This window comes from Impatiens glandulifera, chromosome 3 (genome assembly GCF_907164915.1).
Source record: "Impatiens glandulifera chromosome 3, dImpGla2.1, whole genome shotgun sequence".
Taxonomy (NCBI): Eukaryota; Viridiplantae; Streptophyta; class Magnoliopsida; order Ericales; family Balsaminaceae; genus Impatiens; species Impatiens glandulifera.
Window position 1 is genome coordinate 16789066 of NC_061864.1, and position 27193 is coordinate 16816258.

The 27193-nt window shown below is 30.5% G+C and overlaps 3 protein-coding genes across 3 annotated transcripts; 1 reads left to right on the top strand and 2 right to left on the bottom strand.

Moving 5' to 3' along the window:
- Positions 1-295: 295 nt before the first annotated feature.
- Positions 296-8732, bottom strand: LOC124928627 (FIP1[V]-like protein). The gene is made up of 9 exons (XM_047468862.1): positions 7705-8732; positions 7374-7621; positions 6400-6526; positions 6255-6323; positions 5816-5947; positions 5385-5486; positions 4742-5085; positions 2995-4339; positions 296-1115 (listed from the first exon to the last, which is right to left on the bottom strand). The coding sequence occupies exons 1-9, from the start codon at positions 8641-8643 to the stop codon at positions 660-662; spliced, it is 3762 nt and encodes a 1253-aa protein (XP_047324818.1). The 5' UTR covers positions 8644-8732; the 3' UTR covers positions 296-659.
- A 3641-nt stretch (positions 8733-12373) lies between these two features.
- On the bottom strand, positions 12374-13180 carry LOC124929862 (probable CCR4-associated factor 1 homolog 2). The gene has a single exon (XM_047470247.1). It carries the CDS (start codon positions 13178-13180, stop codon positions 12374-12376), a length of 807 nt encoding a protein of 268 aa, XP_047326203.1.
- Positions 13181-20305: 7125 nt separating this feature from the next.
- Positions 20306-22466, top strand: LOC124931127 (NADP-dependent glyceraldehyde-3-phosphate dehydrogenase). Its single transcript, XM_047471521.1, has 6 exons — positions 20306-20519; positions 20611-20804; positions 20887-21015; positions 21087-21878; positions 21958-22074; positions 22160-22466. Exons 1-6 carry the CDS (start codon positions 20375-20377, stop codon positions 22271-22273), a joined length of 1491 nt encoding a protein of 496 aa, XP_047327477.1. The 5' UTR covers positions 20306-20374; the 3' UTR covers positions 22274-22466.
- Positions 22467-27193: the final 4727 nt, after the last annotated feature.

Below are 27193 nucleotides of genomic sequence, written 5' to 3' on the forward strand. Positions count from 1 at the left end.
TATTTAAACAATAGTTTAGTCACTCAAACTAACTTCGAACAATTAAAATACATAAATCTTAAAAACAATACTCAATTTTAAAAAGATACATTATTTTAAAAATAATATGTATATTATTTTATTTACAAACGTATAAAAAAAACACGAGAATAATAGGTTAGAATAAGAACATTACATTGTCTCAATTAACCATTGGGCCATTATAGATTATTTAGAATCATAAATCAACCAAATAAATTACATTAGGGTTAGTATAATTGAAGAGCATGGAGAATTTGTTAAAGAAATAATCTTCTATTACATTAGATTAAACTTTGAGTATTTCATCATATCATACAACAAATGGGGAAAGGGAGAGGATTCATACAAATAAAAAGCTTAACTGTCAATACAAATTATTTAATAATACAGGCAAGTGGTATAGTAAGAACAGAGAATCAAGTGTAAATGTCTGTCTGTCTGGCTGTCTTCTTCTTCATCTTCTGGTTCTGTCTTCTTCTAATGAATGTAAGTGTCCCCTCTTTCTTAAAACCACAATCAGTATACATACTCATATGAATCATCAATCAATGTTCTTCAAAAAACCCAAAATTCAGAAAGAAAAAAAAAACATTCTGTGTTACAGTCTCAAGTGGGATAACTTCATTATGATTAGTAGTTTATTTACCAGTCCAACTTCTCTTCCTAGTTGGTCGCTCCGGTTTCACCTCCAATTCTGTTTTACTAATAATATTATCGCCACCTCCGGTTGAATTCAACGGTTCAGATTCAATCTTCTTAACCACAGCAATCACATCCTTCTCACTCGGCATTGGAAGCTTAAACCGTTCGCTCCTTTTCTTCAACTTTGCCACTGTGTCCAAATGTTTGTCATCTAAAGGCGGCTTTGTTTCAGAGTTCTTGCCATCCATTTCTCCATGAAGGGTAGATTCCTCTTTTATTCCTCCGTCTGTTTTATACTTATCGCTTGTCCAACGTTCCATTTTCGACCTCCCTCTCCTTGAATCTCGCTGCTGATGCTCGTCTCCTGAAGATACCTCTTCTTTCTGTTTTCTTGGTGACTGATGCTGAAGAAGATGATGACGACTTCCATTTCTTCCACCTTCGCTTGAAACCTGAGCAAACGCAAAGACAAAAAAGACCATAAAAAGCTAAATTCTTTGAAGAAGTTTCCATCCGTAGCCATAGTAATCGATCTGTCACTTCTGCAGAACGATTTCGATCGCTCAGTTTTACAACTAACCTCTGCACCAAACAAACAGTAGCCAAATTCAAGCATCTGTAATAAGAATATCTTTACCAGTCTGTCTGGTTCCCATTTCTACATAAAGTTACTAAATTGAAGAAGGGACTTGGCTTCAGAAAAATATTAAATTTGCTCAATAAGTTGAAGAAAATAAACTAAAAGTAGTGAATAGCCAAGAACATCATAGAGGAAACAAGAGTTCCATTTTTAATCTTTCAAGAAGGCGAAATTGGTTATATTTGAAGCTTAATAGGTAAATGAAGCAAAATCAATTACTACTACTTCCCTTGGAAACATAGTGATTTCCTGCGAATTTATTATAATAACAGTAACCTAGATTTCAAGTGCGAAAATTCATTGTTATAACATAAATTGAACAATAGAATGAGAACGAATACAAGATAATAGTTCTTAGTAAGCTAACAGCATTCAAAATTAATGGAACCCTGATAGGGAGAATACAATGGTAACTAATTCATTTCTTAACCTCAACATAACAACGACTAATCTATTTATACTATTATTATTTGTAACCATTATTTCAACCCCAAGGCATTAGCCCTAACTCTTTCTCCCTAGTAACACATGATAACCAGCAGAATAAGGCGATTTTTTAATTCTGTCATGGTACAATAATCATGCATAACTACCATCTAAAAAGGAAAAGCATCCACTATGTTAATACAAGTTCCATTATTGAACCAAACTGCAGCAAATCTTGTATATTCACTAAGCATGCATAAACATATCAAGAATCAATTAAGAACAAGTACCACATACTTGAAAGAATGAATATTACAGCATAGTGAAAATTAAGGCCTTATTTGATGCGTGTTATTTGAGAGTAAATTCAAATAACTCAATATTTATCAACAATCTACTCATGAATCACATCATTCAAATGTTCAACCTGAATACACTTAAACAAATATTTAGTCATTATATATTTATACTCTTAATGTCTTTTTACCCAAATAACTTGATTTTCAATAACCTGCGTTAAACAGGGCTATTTGAAAATAACCACTTGGTTATTCAAATAACCCTTGATCAAACAAGGCCTAATTTCAGAACGTATTAAATCGTTCAATAGAGGAAAATTGGTACACAAATCTACAAATAATATAGATTGTGGATTTCAATTGAATAACGATTTTTTCAGCAATTATGATCTATATCAAAAACTAGAAAGCATGATCAATAATGTGAAGTACAACATTTGATTTCCTTTACCAACTAAAGCCTATTTTGGAAAGCTAATGAGAAGAGAATGTCTTTCTATGTAATGTAGATTGTGGACTTCGATTGAATAACAATTTCTTCAGACTTTATGATCAATATATCAAAAACTAGAAAAGCATGATCAATATTGTGAAGTACAACATTTTATTTCCTTTACCAACTAAAGCTAATGAACATCGGTTAATGTCCATATCAGAAATAGAGAGTTAAATAGTTGAAACACATGTGAGATGAGAAATTTAGAATCATGAACTGCAATCTGGTATAAAAGAAATTTTAAGACCAAAAAAGGTAATGCAATAATACACAATGGAATTATCTCTTAAAAGATTTATATTCAGTAGGAACCATTATACTGCATGGTTTACATTAGGTAGTGCTCAACAAGCCAACTAAAAAAAGGCTTGTTGTGGCAAAAATGGCCATCAATTTATTGAAGCAAGTTTTTATAATCAATAGCTTCTTCCTCATAGTGGCATGCTACTCTATCAAGGGTTTGAACGTACCAGCTCATTCTTAATGATACTCTGTTCTTGGCTTGTAATGGAAGAGTGCAAGGTCCTCTGATCGCCACTTTTATATTCTCTCCTCTTCTTTGTTGGCGGTTCTTTAAGTTTCTTATCGTTAGTATCGTTGCGAGTATTTGCAGATTCCTGTCTTGATCTTCTATCGTCATTCATAAGTTGGTTTACACGTGGATATAAAACATCTTCATGTCCTCTATTATGTAGGGAAGGACCCAAATCATCCATATGGTCCCTTCTCTTGAATCCATATGATGCTTTGTCCTCTCCTATTCGACTACTCCTCAATCCTCGTCCATCCTCATTTATTTGTTTGATCTTGTGCCACTCTTCTCGTTCTTTTTGCTTCTCAACTCTCTCTCTCGAGATCCAGATTTCTTCTTTGTTTCTCATATCTCCCCTATCTCGTTTTCTATGCAGGATTTCTTCTTTCTCAACGTCTTTTCTTAGATGCTCTTCTTTTCTTCTTTTTCCTCGGAGTTCATCCATAGTCTCGTATCGTCCTTTTTGTCGAGATGCCACTTCTCTCTCACGATGAATTCTTGAAGTACCATTTTCTAGCTGCTTTCTTGACTGTAGATATTCGTCTTTTTCCAATCTCTCATTATCTCTCCCTCGTTTCCTTGTTTCCTCAGCTCTAGCCCTTACATGCAAATCTTCAACCCTATGTTTCCAAGTTCCATCTGAACTCTCCTTGTCTTTTCGCCTAACCAAACTGCTCTCAGCCTTCAAATTTGAGCGATGAGCGTATTCGAGTTCCCAATCTCTACGAGAATGTGTGCCTTCTTCCACATTGATCTTCTTTCCTATTTCACGTCCTTTTCTTCTTGCAATTTGCTCTTCTTCATTAGTGGGCCTCTTCATATCTCGAGCTCGTACCAAATTTCGACGTTGGACAACTTCCTCATCCATACCATCATTCAACTTCTGAACATCGCGACTACTACCCGATCTCGCCTTGCTGTTTTCGCTACTTCGTGCAGCCTTTAAATCCTCGAGATCGTCAGCTTCTTGTAATGGAGATTGTTGGATATGAGAACTTACTTTTTGCCTCTTCAGAGATTGATAATTTTTTTCATCTATAGGGATGATATTAGCAGAAGCAGTTGTTTTCAAGGCCGATGTTTCTTTACTGTTCCTTCTAAGGCCACTACGAGCTCCCACCAGCTCATCATGTCCTACAGAGAGTTGCTCGCCACTCGCGAAACTAGCAGGTGATGACAACTGAGGGCTATGTTTTACATCAATGTTTTCAGTTGATTCTTCTTTCTTACTATCACTAGGGATCACACTTGGAGATCTTTCATCTGCTCTTTCTTTTGCGCGTCTACATTTAAAATAAATAAATAAATAAATGAGATGTTCGCATTCTTTGTTTGCTTCAGATGACAAAATGTTAAGTAAGAGACCCTAAAATAAACATGACCCTTGTTTGATGTAGGGTTATTAGGAACAAAACTTGTTTGATGTAAAAAGTGGGTTATTTGGATAAAATGACCAAAGTGTATAAAAAGAGTAAAGGAATGATGATGGAATAAAGAGTTATTTGGATTAACCTTTCATCAAACAAGGCCTGAAAGAATATTGAAGTTGTAAAACAGTTATTTTTCTTAAATAACCTAACGAAAATTCTAAAAGGAAATCAAAATAAGAATCCATTAAATATAGTGCATGGAATCACGTCATCATCCATCGTTTACAATAATAAAAGCTAGCAAAAAGATTATACCCGTCTTCAAGAAGATTGTCAGTATCTTCATCAGAATAAGGAGATCTACTGCCTTTGGGTTGGGGAGAATAATGAAGAGGTTCTTCAGGGTGGAAAGTTCTCTTTACTTTACCAAGAAGATTGGGTGCAGAATTTGTTGATGACCCACTTCGATCATCCGGAACAGAGTTAGAACAAGATCCACTTCTTGCCGTTAACTCCCTCTTCTTTGCATCTTCTTCTACGATATCTCGTTCAGATTCATGGCTTCCACTCAGATCCTCTCTTAAATTATCATTTTCTGGCAATTCTGCAGCATCGTTTGCGGGTAATGGATCGTTATTTGCAAAATCCTGCAAGACAATCTGACCCCAAAACAAAATAATAAGCTGCTAATATATGATCCAAATGTAAATATAGGGGAAAATAAAATTATAGCCTATGGATTTCCTTTTTTAAGACTCTTCTTTTTATTTTACTTGAAATTCAGAAATCCTTCTACAATCTTCCCTGAAAGCTAAAAAATGTATGAATCAACCTGTCTGGAATCTTTACATAAATTTAAAATTATTTATAAGAGCGTACAATTATAGATTATGTACAATATTATACATTAAGAGGATAACATTGAACCAACAATGATTAGACCAGAAGTAAAATGCACCTCAATAACTGCATCAGAATCACGAAATCGTGTTGCTCGAGTATCAATAGAAGGGAGACGCTCTCCGTTACCTGTTTCCACCTGTATAGGTCTTCCCATTGGCTGACATGACATGGATTAAACGATTAGCTCGGGCAAGTTAAAAAACTACAAACCCACCACTAATTTTATTCTTGAATAGTCACTAAAGCTAGGGTTTTTTTAGACCAGGTATTTTTTCCTGGGAGGAGGGGATAGCACACCATCCTACCGCAACAACCTCCCACTTCAATCGCTTTCAGTGGGAATCGGACCTTGAGACCTGAGCCTCTTAATTCAAAGACTTTTACCACTTTAGCTAGTAGGGTAGGTCGCTAAAGGTAAGTTTAAGATAAAAGAAAACAAACTGTTACAATTATGTGTAATGCAACAAAATCTTGATTACTACATACTAATGGTGGTCGCACACGAACAGAACCATTGACAAGGCCACCATCTACCTTCCCTACATTTGCAGGTTCAGAGGACGCAAGATGCATACCAGCTGCTGCAGCCAATTCTGGTGGAAGATCAGGATCATACACCTGAAAATGAAATCAAAATAAATAAATTTCTACTTAGCTTCACACAAACTCAGACCAAGAAATCTCATTACGAAGTATGGAAAGAAATCTACTCAAATGTGTTGATTCAGAGTAGAATGTGGAAACAGAGTCTAAACAATCTCACATGGAAGTTGTGCAGAGAATGGGGTTTTGATCCCAAGCAGATGTTATCTACGACCCATGTTTATTAGCATTATTAATACAAGGTTTTTTGAAATTCTATAAATTATTTTCATTATTAATAGAAGGTCTTTTTCCTTTTCGCGAAAAAAAAAATTCTCATTACATTTTCTGCTCTTCCACTTTCATGTACACTGATTTTGCTCTGCATGGTTGCCTCCATGCGATGATGTTCCTGCAAACCAGAAAACGAGAACTCATGAAGTTCCACCAATGTTTGTAAGAAAACATAAAAACGATCCGAGTATTACCAGCTGTTTGCAATAGCTTTTCCAGCTTTCCTCATTCAAACCAAAGTTAAAATAATCTGAAATATCAATTCCAGGTTGTTTCCAAGGTTTTTCCTCAAAACTATCGATATCAACATCAAAGATAGGCCTGAAAATAACAAAGCAAAATATCAAATCACTTTCAGTTGTGACTAGCCAAAAAGATGAATAATTGTCATATATAAAGTTTCGAAAAAGTGTATCATTTCCAATAATAGTGAGCCTAATGTCCAAAGGGATGATTGACAGGGGTTTTGATTGGTTGTGGCAATCATTGTATGGATCTTAGGTTTAAATCTTGTGGGATATGGCGAAGATGTGCTTATATGGAAGGACATCAATCCTTCTTCGTTTTTTTTGTTGTTGGTCTTTTTACTATGAGTCGCAATTTTGCAATGCGTACATTTAATTTCAATCATTTTCAAATAAAAATATATATGTTTCACAAGGTTCAGCAAAGAACTATCGTGCAAGAGTAAGCAAACACAATATCATTCCAAATCCAGAAACACTATTATGAAACGTGACATTTGGAAACACTTTATGGATCTAAATACTGAAATTTGCCAATAAATTCAGACTCACATTACTTTGTTTTCAAACATGATCTCATCACGATCCACATCCATTATAAGATAGCTGACATGTTTCCGTAGAAATTTATTGACGGTTTCTTATTAAGATCACGATTCAGATCCATATCAAAAAAGAGTCTCCAAATGGATCCTAAATATAACATAGCAAAAATAATAATGGAACAGAACCACCTTGACTCAAGCTCTATGTTCAGCTATGGTATATATAAGAACATTATGATAGGATTTTTCACAGATGAACTCCTAGACAATAGGACTAGATCAAACTGATAACGGCTCGAAACAGGTAGTGTAACTTGAAATGCAGATATCTGAAAGAGAAATGAGAGGCAAAATGTAAGTGTAAATTTGAAGGTTTACTTATGCGATGGAAGTGTAAATTCAAGTCCACCACCAAGTCCACCACCACGACCAGCTGATGAATAAAGAGGTGTCCCAAAACCAGCACTAAAACCTTTCTGCACAAAAGGAACATTATTCTTCATTCCAGTTGGCATTCCAGACGGCATTCCAGATGGCCGCCAATCACTACTACCTCTACCAGCTGGAGGACGAACTTGACCTGGAACTCCAACAGAAGCCACTACAGCCGCACCAGGTCTAACATACTTTTGAAGTTTGAAACAAAACAAGAAAAATGATGTTCAGTTTACACTTTGAAGTGTCTTTAAAAGGAAAAATTGTGACTGACCTTAAACTGGGAATGAAATGGATGATATCCATGGCTGCTATATCCAATTTTTGGTGCGGACGCAATTCCATCTGCTTTATCAGCATCCCCAAGTTCCTTCTTATCACCATCAGCTATCTGAACTCCATCTTCACCCCACTCCACTTCTTCCATGGGAAGATGGCCTTGATCAGTATCACCAAGTATAACTAAAGGCTCACCATCTTCATCCTCATCGTCACTTCCCATAACACCAGATTTGTCCATCAAAACATTGCCATGATTGTTATCATTCAACACGATTTGTAAATCATCATCACTATCACTCTCCCAGTCATCACCTTCTCCACCAGGTCCATGAATGTTTTCTATATGGAGTCCTGGTATTACAGGCTCAGCATCTTCTATATCAAATTTTTCATAGGTTTCTCTACTATCGATTAAATTCTCTTGATTTCCTGTCAAGATGATATTTTTATCGTCTCTTCCATCAAGGGTAATGTTCAATATAGATTCATCAATGAGATTCAGATCCTTAATGGGGCTTCTCTCCAATTTCATTTCCCCATCACCATCCAAAACCCTAGTAATAGCTGGCCCGTTAATATCAAACTCCAGATGATTATCAACATCGTTTTCCCTCACTTTCTGATCCACCGTTTTACCACATAAATTAAAGTTCAGATTAGAAAGCAATCCCCCGGTAAGAGGAAGCTTGGTGGTGGAGTTCACCAAGCTAGAGACCTGGTCATGTTCATGTTGAGAATCCTCCAATTTGATCGTATGATTTGAGTTGGGAACTCCGAACAAGATCTCTTCGTCGTCGCTATCGAGATTGGTATCGATCGGTTGCTTTGGAGAGGGTTCATCAACCTGCTCCTGTTGGTGAGGAATAGGAGGAGGCTGGAGAGGAAGAAGGACATCAGAGTAGAGATCTCCGAACTCGTCATCTTCTTCCATGGGTGAATCAAGGGAGTGTAAATGAAGAAATGGGCTCGTTAGAGAGAAGGAGGGGCGCTCAAATAGAAAGGGTTTTGATGTTTTTGTCTAGTTATTATTGAAACCGATAAAGAACCAAACTTGTATACTTGACTTGACCCTTATAAATTTTCTTTCTTCGTCATCAACCCTAATGTAAAATGTTTTATTTGAAAACTTAAACACCAAATATCACAGGTCGATTTTCATTGAAAAATCGTAAATGGGTTAAACTAGTTTTCTATATTTAAAACAATTTTGAATGATATTTAAATAAAACAAATATTTTAATAAGTTTATAAAAAAATGTTCAAACTTAGATCCAAATTTGAATATAGGTGTTTTCAAATAAAACTAATTCATGCAATTTTCTTGTAAAAATCTCAAATCAATTCATTGTTTACTAGTTTATGTGAGTAATTGTAATACTAAACTTGATTAATTTTAATCAAATACATTTCTACCCTATTTAATCTAAATTTGAAATCCATACAAACAATTTTAGAATCCCTTCCATTCTCAGTTTTATATCATAATATGTTATCACATTATAAAATAAATTGAATTACCTCGTATTTGAATTGATTATGCAATTTTTTAATGCACTGAAATAATATTCTTAAATTAGTCTATTATTAAATTACTTCAAATTTTCAAGTAGTTAGACAAAGATTGATGTTTTACTATAAAATCAAGTAAAGTCATTTTTTGGAATTGTTAGAGTAAAAAATGAGAATATTTTGTTTTTTTTTATATGAAAGATGAGATTGAATTTGATTAAAAAAAATAGAAAAAATAAAAAAAAAAATATATTTTTAAGAGAAATAATAATAAATAAAAATAATATAATAAAAAAATTCACAGGAATAATTTCTTTAATGTATTAAAAATCTATTATTTAATGAGGGGAATTGAAATTGGAATTGAAACTAGAATTCTAATTCCAATTTCATGAAAATTGGCATTAAATTACAATTTAATTCCTATGTTTGGAAACATTATAGAATTGTAATTCAATTTCAATTCCTATGTTTGGGAAAATGATAGAATTGTAATTCAATTCTAATTTATATATTTGTAAAATAAAATATCGGTTCAAAATGTTAACTTCTTAAATATGTTTTCACGTTTTTGGCACGTTTAATACGTTTTTGACATGTTTAACACATTTAACACGTTTTTGACATGTTTAACACGTTTAACACGTTTTTGACACATTTAAACACGTTTTTGACATATTTAACACGTTTCACACTTAAAACACATTTTCACATGTTTAACATGTTTTTCATGTTTTTAGTATGTTTAACACATTTTTGACATTTTTAATACGTCTAACATGTTTTTCACACGTTTTGACAAGTTTAACACGTTTTGGCACGTTTTTGACATGTTTAACACGTTTTTCACACGTTTTTGGCATGTTTAACACGTTTTACTCATTTTTGACACGTTTAACACATTTTTCACGTTTTGGCACGTTTAACACATTTTTACATTTTTTGCACATTCAAGACATTTTTGATATTTTTAATACGTTTAACATGTTTTCATATGTTTTGATAAGATTAACACGTTTTTGGCACGTTTAACATATTTTTCACACGTTTAACACGTTTTGGGCACGTTTTACACATTTTTGGCACGTTATACACATTTTTGGCATGTTTAATACTTTTTAACATGTTTAACACGTTTTTTGTACATTCCACACATTTTTGGCACGTTTAACACATTTTTCACGTTTTTGGCATGTTTAACACATTTTAAACATGGCACAAGTGTGTTAAACGAGCCAAAATGTATTAAACATGTCAAAATGTGGTAAATGTGCCAAAATTTATCAAACATGTTAAACGTACCAAAAATGTGTTAAACATACCAAAACGGGTTAAACGTGCCAAAAATGTGAAAACGTGTCAAAAACGTAAAAATGTGTTAAACGTATCAAAAATGTGTTAAACATGTCAAATAAGTGAAAAACTTGTTAAACATGCCAAAACGTGAAAAACGTGTTAAACATGTCAAAAACGTGTTAAATGTGTTAAAAATGTGTCAAACGTGTCAAAAACGTAAAAAAATATGTGAAACGTGTCAACAACGTATTAAACGTGTTTAATGTGTTAATAACGTTTTAAATGTGTTAAAAACATGAAAATGTGTCAAAAACGTGTTAAACGAGCCAAATATGTAAAAAAACTTGTTAAACGTGTTAAAAATGTGGTAAACGTGTCAAAACATGATAAACGTGTTTAATATGTTAAAAATGTATTAAATGTGTAAAAAACGTGTCAAAAACGTGTTAAACGTGCTAAATATATGAAAAACGTGTTAAACGTGTCAAAACGTGCAAAATGTGTCAAAATGTGAAAAGCGTGTTAAATGTGTCAAAAATGTGTTAAACGTGTTAAAATGTGAAAATCGTGTTAAACGTGTCAAAAATGTGTTAAACGTGTCAAGGACGTGAAAAACGTGTTAAATGTGTCAAAACGTGTTAAACGTGCCAAAAACGCGTTAAACGTGCCAAAAACGTGTTAAACGTACCGAAAACATGAAAACGTGTGAAAAACGTATTAAACGTGTTAAAAATGTGTTAAACGTGTTTAATATATGAAAAATGTGTTAAACATGTGAAAAACGTGAAAAATGTGTTAATTTGGAATTACAATTTTGACGTAAAAAGATTAGAATTGAGAACTCTTAAATTACACTATATTAAATTTCATTAGAATTCTAATTTCAATTCCAATTCCTAATATTAAATATAATAATTGGAATGAACTCTCCAATTTCAATTTCAATTTCAATTTCAATTTCAATTTCAATTTCAATTTCAATTTCAATTTCAATTTCAATTTCAATTTCAATTTCAATTTCAATTTCAATTTCAATTTCAATTTCAATTTCAATTTCAATTTCAATTTCAATGTGAATTCTAAGATTGTGAAAATCACACCATAATATTAAATTTTTAATCCATTAAAAACCATAACATATCATTTTTCTTTTATCACATCTCTTTATTTTTAATAACTTTTTAGTTCAAAATGCTAAATAAAATTTTATTTCACTTTATATAATAATATTTTTTAAACCTTAATTTCTTACAATTAGTGGAAGACACCATTTTTTATCATCATAAGTTTGTTTTCCTACCCATGAAGAAGGCGTGATAAACTTGGTATATAATACACCAATACTTTTGTATTGCTAATATTTTTATTTATTTTTTATTATATTATATTTTATTTTTTAAATTAATACAACACTAAAATATAACCCAACTTTTTGTATTGCTCATAATATATAGTTGCTTCAAATATTCCACTTTTATTTTTATTTTGATAAAAGTTGAACTAATATATAAATGCTAAAAAAATATTAATTTTCTTATAACAATCTAATTATTACTATAATCTCTTTTTTCTTGTTACTTGAAATGTATAGTATAAACCCTAAAATGATAAAACTCCAACAATTATCTCTCTATTTTATAAAGTCTTAGCATTCATTTTTATCATACACCATTACACATCAATTAAACTATTCATAGTTTTCATAGCTTATTGTATTTTGTTAACCTTATATATTCCACTAAACTAATAACCAATTATTTCAGAATTATGAATTTGAAACTTGTATCATCATCTATCCAATCAAAAAAGGAACAAAAATATGTACAAAATCAATCTATACCAACTTCAACTAGCCACTAATTATCTAAAGATTCTAAACCATATATGACATTTAAAGAACTTAGAAAAACATCATTTGAGCAATAGGATTCCTTTAATCTCATGCAAACTCGATAAGTAAGTAAACTATCCGATCCAGCCTGATGAGCAGGTCCGACTCTCTTCAACCCAATAAGACTCGCCAAAGTTTCCAATCCACCATAAACAGGGCACTTTGTCGCCAAATGACTGACATCAATAAAATCAGGGAAAAACACCTTAACAAGTTCCATAAAAACATCATATTTTTCGGGAAGATCTTCCCACCTTAAACATTTAATCAAATACCCAAAATCACTAGACCCATGAAAGTTTATCAATCGGACAAACACATTCGAGAACACGCCCGACATCATTATCGTTTCTGCAAACACCTTCAATGGAACCCCTTCTTTTCTAAACCTTTCGAAATCTATGCCACTATTGCGAAGAAGCTCGATGGAGGCGGGCACGAATCTGTCGGTGTTGATGTCGAAATCTTGGAAATTGAATTGCCAAATGCAGCTTTTCTTGCTTCCTTCGACTTTTGGGAGGTTTCCTTTATCATCTCCGATTGTGATTCCTAGTTGAATTAACTTGGTTAAGTTGATATTGGTCATTAAAGAAGAATATGTGGTGCTGTGATATCGTCGGGGCACCGGTCCTGGTTCGACGGTGCCGGGAAATTCGGTGTCTATTGCTATGTATGGATAATTCTTTAGACCTTGAGAGATTAAATCGACTTCGGATTCAAGATTGTGTGCCCAGACGTCGCGAATTTCAATTTCGTCTGAACAATTCGCCATTTGGGTTTCAAGATTTCGATTTTCTCAAATCAAGATTCCGATTCCGATCAGTAACAATAAATTAATTGAAATTTTAAGCGAGAGAGATAGAAAAATAAGTAGAAAAAATCAAGTCTTTGAGAAAGAATAAGAATACATGCATATATAGAGATTGAAACTGGCGGGAAAGAAAATGCACGATTTTAACGTCTATGGCTCATTAAATTTAAGGGTCTGTTTGGATTGGTTTTATTTTTTCTAACTTTAATATCAGCTAAAATAAAAATAAGTTATTAAAAGAATTTGTTAGACACTAGCTTGTTTGATTTGGAGATTTTAATTTTGTTATTTTTAATATTACTGTTTATTAAAAAAAAAATTATTTGAATTTTAGTTGATTGAATAACTATAGAGTATAGACTCGTCACAGAAAAAAAATTAAAATTTATTTAATATTAATTTAAATGAATTAATATTATGAAATATATTTTAATTATGTATATATATATATTAACAAATTAATAATATTTGTCTATTGAAACTTAGTTACACTCTAATTCTAATGTTTTTACAACATGCTAATATTTTTTTATTTAAAATTAAAATATATATATATATATATATATATTTTGATAGTTTAATTAATGAATTTAATAATTAAATTGATGAAAAAATTAAGACATGATTGAAAGTTTTTTTTATCAAAATTCAAAAAAATCCTATCACATAATTAAATATGTTTAATTACCATCACAATTAGTTTTATAAAAACTGAAAATAAAACATTTAACGTGATTTTATTTATATTTGATATGAAAATATGATTAAATTAGACAAATAAAATTAAATAAAGAAATTTATGAAAATTACTTTTTTGATAAATTTTTAGATCAAATTATATATATATATATATATATATATATATATATATATATATATATATATATATATATATATATATATATATATATATATATATATATATAATAACCTTTTTTCCCAAACATGTTTATATTTTTATTTTGATAAATTAAAAATAAAAAAGTTTCAAATAACCTCCCATTAAATGAAAAATTAGGTAAAGAAATTGCCAAAATGTTTGTCACTTGTTTTTCCTTGTTTTCAAAATGTGTTTAAGTTCATTTTCTTTTTTACATTTCCCCACCCAACCCAAACCTTTAATAACTCCTCCATATATAATAATTTTGTGAACTTTTGAATTTTTGTTAAAATATTTTCATATTGACATCTTCACTCTTTTTAGTCCTTTTAGTCACAGCTAGGTCTGTCATAAACAACAACATTTAATCACGTGTGCCGAAACCAAAAGCCTACATAGATAACTAAGTTCGAACTAAATTTGTAGGTTGGATTTGGATGGAGTCGTTAATACGTACGTTTAAGATTCAATTTTGAGATATTGATAAAATAACTTTTCTAGTTCATTATTACCGCGTGTGCATGAAAATGCATATGGGTAGGATAAAAGATTTTAAAGGTGGTCACTTTAATAATGTGAAAAAGAATGAAAATACACAAAGCATAGGAAAAGTTGGGGCTCTTTAATCCATGTTTGAATGGGTTGTAGGTAGACTGGTAGAGAATGAATGGTCATGAGTAATTAGTTGGCAGTGAAATGAGACCACAAATTGAAAAAGGTGTAATGGGTAGAAGGAAACTGAAGGTGGGTTAGTTGGGTACATATGATGAGCCAGTCTAGCTATTGGTCAATTGGATGTGGTCCATGCATACATTTATAAGTGGACTGGATTTTACCATTAAAAATCAAAGTTTTGGCTACACTTTCTTGCAATTAGAACTACAAAATGATAAGAAAACTAAGAAAAAAAAAAAGTGTGAACACACACCCTTAACCAGGACAGAATTTGCCGCATGACGGACTCGAAATCAGGATCTCTCAAGAAAGCTGAAGATATTCGGTTTTGTTGTCGTTAGACTAAAAAATGGGATAATAAACAATCTTAAACACTCATACTATTTGATTTTTGTGTGGATGGTGCATATTTTTGTTCGCGATTGTTGATTGATTATATATTGTGTTTAAGATTGATTGAATCTATTTGCAATGTTGTATTCGTATGACTTTATAATAATGTTTGATTTTATTTTTTTTTAAGACTTTATAAGTGAAAATTGAACTCGAGACTATTAGTAGTTAATAATTAATATAAGTGTTTTTTTTTTTTGGAAAAACAGCTTAGTGCCATTTCATTAAAAAACTCAAAAGAGTGAAAAAAAATACAAAAGTTTAAGATCAGATCTAGATAATTTCTAGATTTGACAATGAAACGATAATTGAATTACAGACAATAATCAATTAGCGCCTACAACGTTTTTACTTTTATTCTACTTGTGACTTGCTCAAACGAAATATCCCATATTTGGCAGAGCTTTCTATTCTCTTCATTCCTTTCGATTCCTCTTCAGGATTGAATGAGTGCATTTCCATCTGAAGTTATATCTCTCCAAATATCTTCAGCGGTTCTACTTAGGGATGGCAATGGGTACCCGTATACCCGATACCCGTGGGTACCCGATGATCGGGTTCGGGTATTTTAAATCGGGGTCGGGGTCGGGGTCGGGGATGGGGAGTAAAAAATGGTACCCGATCGGGTTCGGGGTCGGGGATGGGGAGTGTTAGAAACCCAAACCCGATACCCGATACCCGAATATATTAATATTAATATATATATATTAATAAAATTTAAGTGACTTATCAAATTCCATGTCATAACTTGTAACTACTAACCATCATTAAATAAATATATTATCATTACTAACATCACGCTTAACATCATTTCCTAGATCCACGTTTAACAAGTTAACATCATTTCATTCATTTGTAAATTGTAATAAGTGTTTCTCTCTCATAGTATGTTCGTTGTTCATTCTTGATTTAACCTTTCTTCAAGTCTTCAACTTCTATCTTCTTCCATCTTCTTCTAGTTTTTGTTCAGAATCTTCAATAACTATGCAAGTAAGTAATATTTTTATTTAATAAAGTTATGTTTGTTCTTTAACTTTTACAATCTTATATTTATTTATTTATTAACTTAATCTTCAATCTTTATTTTGTAGCTTCTTCTTCCGTTTTAACAGCAACAAAGTTGATTTTTTCTATAAGTTCTACACGACTACAACACATAGTAGGTAAGTAATACTTCTATTATTTATAGATTTTTTTGTTTAATATGTGGATTTATAGATTTTTTTTGTTTAATATGTAAAATCTCTTGATTAATAGATATTTTCAGATTATATATATATATATATATATATATATATATATATATATATATATATATATATATATATATATATATATATATATATATGTTTAATACGTGGAATAACTGATATATATGCGAGAATAGATTTAGACATACTTTCATTGTTTCATTATATATGTAATATGCCTATAAGTTATTTGACTCAGATTAAATAAACCACATCAAACATTATAAAAATTTATCCAAATCATGTAATGTAGATGGATTTTCACAACTCACAAACTAGGGTTTCACAAACTAGGGTGGTAAATTATAATAGAATATTAATATTATTAAATATTTTTTATGAAATAATATATAGTTTAAAATTATTTTTTATAAAGGCAAAAATAAAGGGTCAAAGAGTTTTTTTTAAGGAATATTAAAAGTTCCTTATATTTAGTTCAATATATTAGTTAAAAAATAAAAGAGTTTTTTAAATATTATGTTTAACTATATTTAGGAAATAATAGTTCAATATATTAATATTTATTATTTGTATAAATATTTTTGGAAAAAATATTAATATATAAGACCAAGTTTAAGAATCATATTAATCCTTTTTTTTATTTGATTTTTTTTTAGCTTTTACAAAAAAAATGAGTTTAACTGCACCAAACATGGAAACTACTCAAATTTCAACTAAAATTTCAACTGATAGTATTACTGTTCAAGTATCTCCAGCCAATGAAAATGTTCCATCAAATTCAATTCCTACAAGTGTAATTACAACAAATGTTAATGATACCATGGGAAGAAAAGAAAGTTATTTTCAAATGTTTGGAATGATTTTCAAAAAGAAAATATAAATGGAAAAGTTAAAGCAATATGCAACCATTGTAAGAAGCAACTAGGAGGTGATTCAAAAAATGGCACAAAACATTTGTGGGCTCATCTTCGGACTTGTCCAAAATTGAAGATGAAAGATATCAATCAGATCCACTCTTGTTACTAATGTATGTATTTTTTTATATTTAATTCTTAGCTACATCTTCATTTGATGATTGCACATCTACTATATGTGATCCTGACGAAGAATTTACTTTCTAAGTAATTAATTGTTTGTCAAAGATTAGAGGTATGTTATTAGTTAAATACTTTAATCTTAATTCTATTTTTTGTATATGTTAATGTTGATTGTTTTTTCTTTTGATTTTGTAGGTTGTAATTTACATGTGTTGAAGAAATGTATTCAAGAAGGATGTTTTTTGTGAGAATTTTAATTTGATGATTTTTGAAGTTTTTGTGTTTAATTAAGAATTATGTTCTATCACTTTTAAGTTTTTTTTCTGTATTTTTGTAGTATGGATGAATTTATATTATGTGTGGATGATTTTCTTGTCTATTGTTTAAGGATATAATATTTATTAATAGTTTTAGGTTAATTATGTTTTGTAGTAACATATTATATTTAATTTATATAATTTTAGTTAATTAAATATAATTTTTTAATATTTCATATCGGGTAATGGGGTACCCGTCGGGGATCGGGTACCCGATGAATCGGGGATGGGGATATAAATAGAGATACCCGTCGGGTTCGGGGTCGGGGTCGGGTAGTAATTTGAAATTCGGGTTCGGGGATGGGTACTTCATTACCCGGCGGGTAGGGTACCCGTTGCCATCCCTAGTTCTACTTCTTCCACTATGAGTTCTTGAATTTCTTTTTTCCAGATATTGTAAATTACTGCTCCAAAGTAGCATTTCAACATACTTATATAGAAAGATCTTCCTTTTGCTTTATTCTTCATCCACTCTTGGATTTCTTCCCATATTCTTGGAAAGTTGATGATGTTCATGTTTGCAGCATACATCCTCCAGATTTGTATTACAAAAGAGCATTCCCCAAATAAATGGTTTATGTTTTCCTCAACTCCCGAACATAGGACACAGTTGATATCAGAAATGTTTATATATTTTTGAATTATGTCTTTTGTTGTCAACCTCTCCTTGTATACCAGCTAGAAAATAAATTGGTGACGATGAATAATCTTTGGAGATCATATCACATTATATCAATCTACCTCTTGTCCTCTTGTTCTAACAATTTCCCATGTCTTTCCTGTAATAAACTTCTCATTGCTTTCTGTTTTCCAGCTTATTTCATCATTATTTTCATTGAGTTGCTTCTGTCTCATTAGGTTTAGGATTCTATCACTTTCTGAAATACGCCTAAAAAATGAATCACATCTACTTTCATAAACGTCTCTAAATGAGTACTTGATGTATTCTCTTCTAACTCTGTTTCCTTACATTTCTTTTTTAAATATAATGAGAATATAATCCAGCCAAGGATCATGCCAGAATAGTACCCCTCTTCCATTTCCAATTGTGGTTTTCACCATTTAAAAAGCATCTTTTCTTGTTTTTAGGTTTTTCTTCAATGACCCTGTCATTCTTTCGTTGATGCTTAGTGTCCAGATAATCTAAGTGGTTATTGAATTAGGAGAGACCATAAGATAAGGAAGTCTTCTTCCTAACAATATGGAAAAGTTGTTATTAGTTGGCTGCAATGATGATTCAATTTCAATCATGGCCCATCCTTCTTTCCTAGAAAAATGAGAAACTATTTGGATGAGGTTTAGGATAAGCCTTGGTTGGGTCTTGGTTGTTTCCAATTCTCCTTTCATAGAAACTTATTTCACTCAATTTTGATATTTACTGAAAATAAAACCAGACATAATTTCAATATTCAATAAGGATTCTTATGATGTCTTTGTATTCCCTTTTCTTTTCTTTTTTGGTCAAATACTTTGCCTTTGAAATGTATTTTGGAGATTTAAGTCCTCTAATACAATCTAGATTGACGAAATGTATGCGCATTATTCAATAGAAATTCTTAAACGAAAAATATTATTAAAAAATAATATATATTTTGGAATATTATCTCATTTATATTAATATTCAAATGAGATAAGTAATATTTTAAAATTTTTTATAAAATAAACAAATTCAAAGATACACAATACTTTTGCATTTGATGTAATTTGGAAAATGAAGTCCTCTAGAAATGGAATTTGGATGAAAAGATTGACCAAACTAATGAATAGTGAACAATTATGGGATTTTTAATGGTTTTAATAAAAAAAAGAAAATTATTTAAATTTTTAATTGATTAATTATAATTTTGTATTTAAATAAATTTATAAAAATAAAGTAAATGTACTTGCCATTTTGAAGGATGAAGTGATCATACAAATTAAAAAAATATATATATATGATACATTATTTTTTTATTAAAAAAATGAGAGCTCAGCTCATTTAATAAATTTTTGTTTTTTTAATTATGAGTGTTCTCTTTGGGTTTTTTAAAAAACCCACACCAAATCAATTTTCTAATCAATCACTTCTCAACAATCACATCACTCATTTCATTAACCAAAATACTAAAATACCCTCTATTTTAAATTATTATTTTTTATTTTATTCATATATATTAATACCCTTTAAGTCTTTTTTATCAAAAATAATCATCACCTCCTCAAAATCATCATTAATCATTACCTTTTTCCCTCTCTAAGTTTTTTCAAAAAACTCAATCCGAACAAGGCCATGATATGCCTTGTTAATAACGATATTTAATTTTTGTGTTTTTATTTTTTTTAAAAGGAGAAAAATTAACGGTAAATAAAGAGTGTAGTAGGCATCTGTAAATAAAAGACGAAAGGAAGAAGATGAGTTGGCAAGCTCTGAGCCATACCAGGCAATGGAGCTTCCGATCATGGTTGTGGCTCACCTTCATCCGTCATCATCAATCATCATCTCTCTCTCACACAGTCACACACACACACACAACTTCATAACACGCTATATCTATCCTTCTTCTTCTTCTTCATCTACTTCCTACCAAATCCCCTCCTTCTTCTTAATTACCCATACACACAACACTCTCTCTACACTAGACAAAACAGGGGATCGAGACGCCATGGCCGGCACCGGAGTTTTTACAGACATCATCGACGGAGATATCTACAAGTACTATGCTGATGGAGAATGGAAGAAATCATCCTCTGGAAAATCCGTCTCCATTGTCAATCCAACCACAAGAAAAACCCACTACAGAGTTCAAGGTCTCATCTTCATTTTCATTCATCATTTTTCTCCACTGCATGTCCTCCCCCCAAACCATTCATTCATTTAATCACATCTTCTTCTTATTAGCTTGTACTCAAGAAGAAGTGAACAAGGTTATGGAATCAGCAAAAATTGCTCAAAAATCATGGGCCAAGACTCCACTATGGAAAAGAGCAGAGCTTCTTCACAAAGCAGCTGCTATTCTCAAGGAACACAAAACTCCCATTGCTGAATGCTTGGTCAAGGAGATCGCCAAACCTGCAAAAGATGCAGTAACTGAGGTACTATACAATACATGCATAACATTATCTTTGTACTGATTTTGTGAAAATCTTGTAAATAACGTCAGTCTGGTTGGTTTAGGTTGTGAGATCTGGAGATCTTATTTCTTACACTGCTGAAGAAGGTGTTCGTATTTTAGGAGAAGGGAAGTTCTTAGTTTCTGATAGTTTTCCTGGAAATGAAAGAACCAAGTATTGTCTTACTTCTAAGGTACCTTCAATCTTAATTTCTATGGCCAAAACCATGATTCTGTTTGATTGTGTTTATGGGTTTTCCCACAGATTCCTCTTGGTGTGATCTTAGCCATTCCTCCATTCAACTACCCAGTCAATCTAGCAGTTTCCAAAATCGGGCCAGCCTTAATCGCAGGAAATTCTCTGGTTCTAAAACCTCCAACCCAAGGTGCAGTAGCAGCTCTCCATATGGTCCATTGCTTTCACTTAGCAGGATTTCCAAAAGGTCTAATCAGTTGCATAACCGGAAGAGGTTCAGAAATCGGGGATTTCCTAACAATGCATCCCTTAGTTAACTGCATAAGCTTCACAGGAGGCGATACAGGTGTAGCAATATCAAAGAAAGCCGGTATGATTCCATTGCAAATGGAACTTGGTGGAAAAGATGCATGTATCATACTTGAAGATGCTGATATTGATTTGGCTGCTTCAAACATAGTGAAAGGTGGGTTTTCTTACAGCGGTCAAAGATGTACTGCTGTTAAAGTTGTTCTTGTTATGGAATCAGTGGCTGATGAACTTGTTGAGAAGGTAAAGAGTAAGGTTGGAAAGTTAACAGTTGGGTCGCCGGAGGAAGACTGTGATATAACTCCGGTTGTGACTGAATCCTCGGCTAATTACATTGAAGGATTGGTTTTAGATGCCAAGGAAAAAGGAGCAACATTCTGTCATGAGTATAAAAGAGATGGGAATTTAATATGGCCATTGCTTTTGGATAATGTTAAACCTGATATGAGAATTGCTTGGGAAGAACCGTTTGGTCCTGTTGTTCCTGTTATCAGAATCAAATCTGTTGAAGAAGGTATCCACCATTGTAATGCCAGCAATTTTGGGCTGCAGGTAATTCAATTCAACTCAATTCAATCAATATGATCAAAACCCTTGAAGAGAAACTGATAAATTTGAAATTTTGTTGCAGGGTTGTGTATTTACCAAGGATATAAACAAGGCGATTCTGATCAGTGATGCTATGGAGACTGGAACTGTTCAGATCAATTCGGCTCCTGCTCGTGGGCCTGATCATTTCCCATTCCAGGTTGATTGATTGATGATGATGAACATTGATGAATTTCAGATAGATTTTTGAGACTGAATTATTGTATGTATGTGGTTTGAAACAGGGTTTGAAGGATAGTGGGATTGGATCGCAGGGAATCACAAACAGTATTAATATGATGATCAAGGTGAAGAGCATCGTCATCAACTTGCCGTCTCCTTCATATACCATGGGTTAGTTAAGTTAATTATGAACATGTCCGCCATTAATAAAAGCTTTAGTTCATGATTTTAACTATTTTATCTTGGATGTTTGATCATGACTAAGAGAATTAATAATTTACTTATTTATGCAAGAACATTTTATTGGCCATGTAATCCTTTATTCGAGATTTCTCATTTAGAGTTGTTTGATCTATGTTTTTTTTTCATATGATTTTTATTTATTTATTTATTAAAAAAAACATGTTTTAAAAAAAAATATTTGAGATTTTTGTAGTATTATTATTTTTTTTAAATTTTAAGAAATTAACTAGACTCTCCCTATAGTCACAGCCAATGTTTAGAAGATTACCGAAGCCAAATTTTTTATTTTACTAATTATATCTTATTATTAATAAATATAAAAGTTTAACACATTAAACTAGTTCAAGTGTAAGAGTTAATAGATCAAATATAACGGGACATAGATCCGCCATGGGTGCTCATGGGTGCTTTGGTGGGAAACTAACCCAACACTTTACGGGTAATACTTTCAGATGAAATCGAACTCAAACTCAGGACTTTTTGATTTATTAAATCTAGTTTAGTTGGTTAATGACTTTCAGTCTTACTTGAAGAGTGGTCCCTAAACTTAATCTTATTATAATAAAAAAGTAAATTCTTAATTAAAATATTTGGTTAATTGAGATCTCATTGCAATTGAGATAATAGGCTAGTTTCTTCAAAAATAAGAACATCAAAGTCTTAAAAAAAATGAACATTCTTGGTTGAAAACAATGTGCAAGATCAAAAGGGTCTTATTATGTGTAACAGGGGATTGCAAATCAAAACTCTGAATAACCTATTGGTGAAAGTGACATAAGGTGCAATGGAGTTCTTGAAGCTAAAGTTTGGAGAATATGATAGGAATGAGTTTGGGGGTTATTTTAAGAATATTCGATATAATCTTTTGAGTATCTTATTCTTTAAGTTATATAATATTGTTACTCTTTTATTTATTGTTGAATTGAAGGGGAATAATTAGTTTTTTTTTTAGTATAATAATATTAATCCAACAAACACGGATGCACTTAGTCACGTTATGATTGGATAATCATCATCTAGCTAGTTAATGATATAACCCTAAATAGTAAAAAAATCAATATTACTATTAGAGCTACTTTCATATAATTGAGTTATTTATAAAAAAAGTATAAAACTCTTTTTATCTTATCATTAATATACTAAAATATATTTATTAAATTTTAAACATAAAAGAACATTTTAATAATTCAACTAAAAATATCCCAAATAATTTACTAATTTTTTTTTATCAAACAAGATATTTTCAAAAATATCATAAAAAAAAAAACAACATCAAACAATTTATAATTATTCTCACTTTCCCTAAAGTTCATAAGAATGTCCAAGTTTAGTTTTAAAATATATTAATTATGCTGAAAATTATTATCTCATTAAGTTTAGTATTATCTGAATAAAATGCTAAAAAAAATTTGTTTACAGGTGTTATATAGATTAAACTTAGACTATGAGCTAAATGCAGATTAATAAAGTGTTTTTAAATAGTCTTATATATTTAAATTTTAAAATAATCTTGTATTTAAATGGTATGCAATTTTATTTTATGTAACGTGTTTAGTTATATGTTTAAATAAGTTAATATTGACTAGTAGAACATATGAACCTATTTTGAATTCATTAGTTAGTTTAAATGATAATAATATACAGGGTCAAATGTTATATGTTATTATTCAATTTTCACCTAAAATGTTTTAAATATGAAGTAGTTGAAGTCATAATCGCGGAGAAATTAGATAACTTTCTACCTTTCTAAAAATAAATAATCCCATATTTTTGTAAAATTTAAAATATTATTATTTTAAATAATTATTTAATGATTAAAATAATTAAAGTGTGAAGAATTTTGTATAATTAATTTAAAATTTTTCATATTTAATTTGTATTTTTATTCTAGTTTTTATTGTAGAGAAATAATTTGGGTAGGAAATTTGGGAGAAAGAATTACGTAGCGTGGCGCAATCTAATTTATTGAAAAATTAACAAATTTTCTCTCTATTCAATTATTCCTTTTTCGGTTAGATAGATGCTACCAGTACAAGTAGTGCATTTATCCATTAAGAAAACGCTACATTTATAAAGAGAATAAAATTAATAAATAAAGGCGGTGATATTTCACTTTTGTGTATAAGTGTCACTTCATGAGTGAGATACAAGTAGTACTAGTAGTGGTAACATCGAATTATCCTATTTTTTTTATGATATGATGACATGTCATTAACTCTCACAAATTCTCTCCTCTTATTACTCCTCTTTAGTCTAATATCATTAGAAAAAAAAACTCATTATTTTTTTTTTTTTTTTTGTCTTATGCACTCAATTTTTGTAACTTGAATTAATAGTGTTATTTATATTCATTTTTTATTAAATGAAAATAAGTGACAGGGTGGTTTTAACTTAAAAATAAAAAATAATATTATTATTAGATATGTTTTAACATTTCATTGTATAATCTACTGACTACAAAATGTCTAAATTAATTTTGCACATCTTTTCCCCATTTTATTATTATTTAAAAAAGAGGAGTGATAGAGTAAGGGAATTTAGTGAGGGAATTTGGTGAGGGAATGACGTGGCATCACCTTCATTGGTTGGAAAATGTAAAAGTGGGAGAAAAGAGAGAAAAGAGAGAAATTATTTAATTTTTTCAGCGAATAAGATTATGCCATGTCATTCCCTCACCTAATCATTTCTCTTTAAAAAATTGCAAGAGATAAGCGATTCATCTTACCATTATGCAGACTCTCGTCAGTCAGGACCCACCCATCTCTTCTTCCCGGGAAAGCCATGTCTTTCCGGAGCTGGAGCAATTGCGAAAGCGGATGAATTAAGATCCGCGGAAAACAATAGGACCCGAGCCTCTAGTCACGAGTCTCGAGGGGACCACAAAACAAATGATTGGACAGGCGCGTCCTATGCAATATGGCATACTGCCAGACAATCCGAAAGGCAACAGAAAATAAGTCTATGGCAATTAGCTGTTTATTTACTGTTGATATGTACTTAAGGAATATCCTATTTTAAGTATTAGCATTTCGGATTAATTTAGTTATGGGTTGACAAATTATATAAAATAATTTAGCATAATTAATTAGTTTTAAAATTAGAATATGCCCTTTCTTTTTTAAAATATATGCCTTTTCTTTATTGTCTTTACTTATTATATATATTCATTTTTTAAGAATCAATAAGGGGATAAATATGAAGAAAAAATCCAACTATTTTTTTTTATTAAGAATGAAACTATATAAATAATTTTTACATTTCAACTATCCTAATTAATTATATTATATTATATATTATATATATATATATATATTCAATTTTAATGTGTTATGTTGGTCAGATTCAAATTTTTAGTTAGATAACCCTAACAACTTAATTTAAAGTCAAAACTAGACAAACATTAAAAATAAAATTGATGTGTTTATATTAACTTGGGGATGTGATATCAACCACACAATTAATTATATTTTTATACCAAATAAAATTGACTATCTTTTTTGAAGATATAAAACACACGGTTACAAATTAATTTAATATAAGTTTTGTTTTCAAATTAGTTCGATTATGATAGTGCAATGGATTTGACCATACTATGAGATTAATAATGAAATAAATGTCTAGGATGAATTCATATGCATGGTATGCTAGGATTGATTAATATTGTTATTATTATCTTTATGGATCAAAATCGAAATGAGTAATTAATGTTGATGTTATTATTATTAAATTTGTACTTGTGTGGTATGGTTTTTGACAAGTAGAGACAGAGAAAGAGAAAATTATGCTAGTACAATTTATAACAATTAATAATTGGACATATTAATATATAGAATGTGTGTGTCACTAGACATTTATATTCTTGAAATCATTTCATTGTCTGATGATACATGCATTGAGACATGGGATTGATTTATTTTAATTAGTTATTCTAGAAAATCCTTAAAATATCTTTCATTTTCTTCATTTTGGAACTTTATTTTATTTTGAGTTGTCTTATAAAACTTATAAATATCTTTGATTTTCTCTCTTAGTCTATTTTTTTAAGTTTTTCTTCTAGTTTATGCTTTTATTAGATTTTTTTTATTTAATAAACCATAATATATTCTCTAAAGAAAAGTTAATAATATTCTCGTAGCCATGACCCGTCACTTTAAATTAGAGTGCTTTTAATCGAAATTCGAAGGTTACTATATATATAATTATTGTCTATTCATTAGATTATTGATCTAATTTATCTCAATTTTTCTCTTATATATAATTTACACTTTTGGAGGGTTAGTTACTTCTTATTTGCAAGTCAATAATTTAACGAGGTAAAACTACTTAAAGATACTCAAATCAAATAGTTATGCTTAGAAATTAAAAATTACTAATTCAATTCTCAATAAAAAAAAATGTTTTAATTTAGAGGGAAAAGTGAAATGTAGTGATGCTTTCTTTTTTAAAAGTTAAAAATAATTGAATAAGGTGAGATTGAAATTTTTTTAAAATCGAAGTTCAAAGTTGACGTTCTTTTTCAACAATAGCGTGATCTATTTTCTTTCATTATCCCATACTTTACTAACTATGAGAATGACATTTTCTTATATTCTATTATGCAATTCAATAAATTAACTTATCGACATCTAACATCTAATACATTATTATCAACTTAAAATGATTAAAACATATAGATAATGATTTTTTTTCCTTATGATTGAACATAAATTCATTAGAGTCTTAATATAAATCAATAATCACTTAATCCACTCTCATTCAAAATGCTTTATATGAGAATTAACTCATTAATATTTTAATTTAAATCGATTTTTTCCACTCCGCCACTGTAATGGGATATTATTGTCTCTAAGTCC

Excerpts from the sequence above, each read along its gene's own strand:
- LOC124928627 (XM_047468862.1), bottom strand. The coding sequence starts at position 8,643 with ATGGAAGAAGATGACGAGTTCGGAGATCTCTACTCTGATGTCCTTCTT. Across the intron at positions 6,324-6,399 it reads AAAGCTATTGCAAACAGCTG|GAACATCATCGCATGGAGGC; the intron begins GTAATACTCGGA and ends TCTGGTTTGCAG. Across the intron at positions 5,086-5,384 it reads ATTCTGATGCAGTTATTGAG|ATTGTCTTGCAGGATTTTGC; the intron begins GTGCATTTTACT and ends TTTTGGGGTCAG.
- LOC124931127 (XM_047471521.1), top strand. The coding sequence starts at position 20,375 with ATGGCCGGCACCGGAGTTTTTACAGACATCATCGACGGAGATATCTAC. Across the intron at positions 20,805-20,886 it reads CAAAAGATGCAGTAACTGAG|GTTGTGAGATCTGGAGATCT; the intron begins GTACTATACAAT and ends TGGTTGGTTTAG. Across the intron at positions 22,075-22,159 it reads CTGATCATTTCCCATTCCAG|GGTTTGAAGGATAGTGGGAT; the intron begins GTTGATTGATTG and ends GGTTTGAAACAG.
- LOC124929862 (XM_047470247.1), bottom strand. The coding sequence starts at position 13,180 with ATGGCGAATTGTTCAGACGAAATTGAAATTCGCGACGTCTGGGCACAC.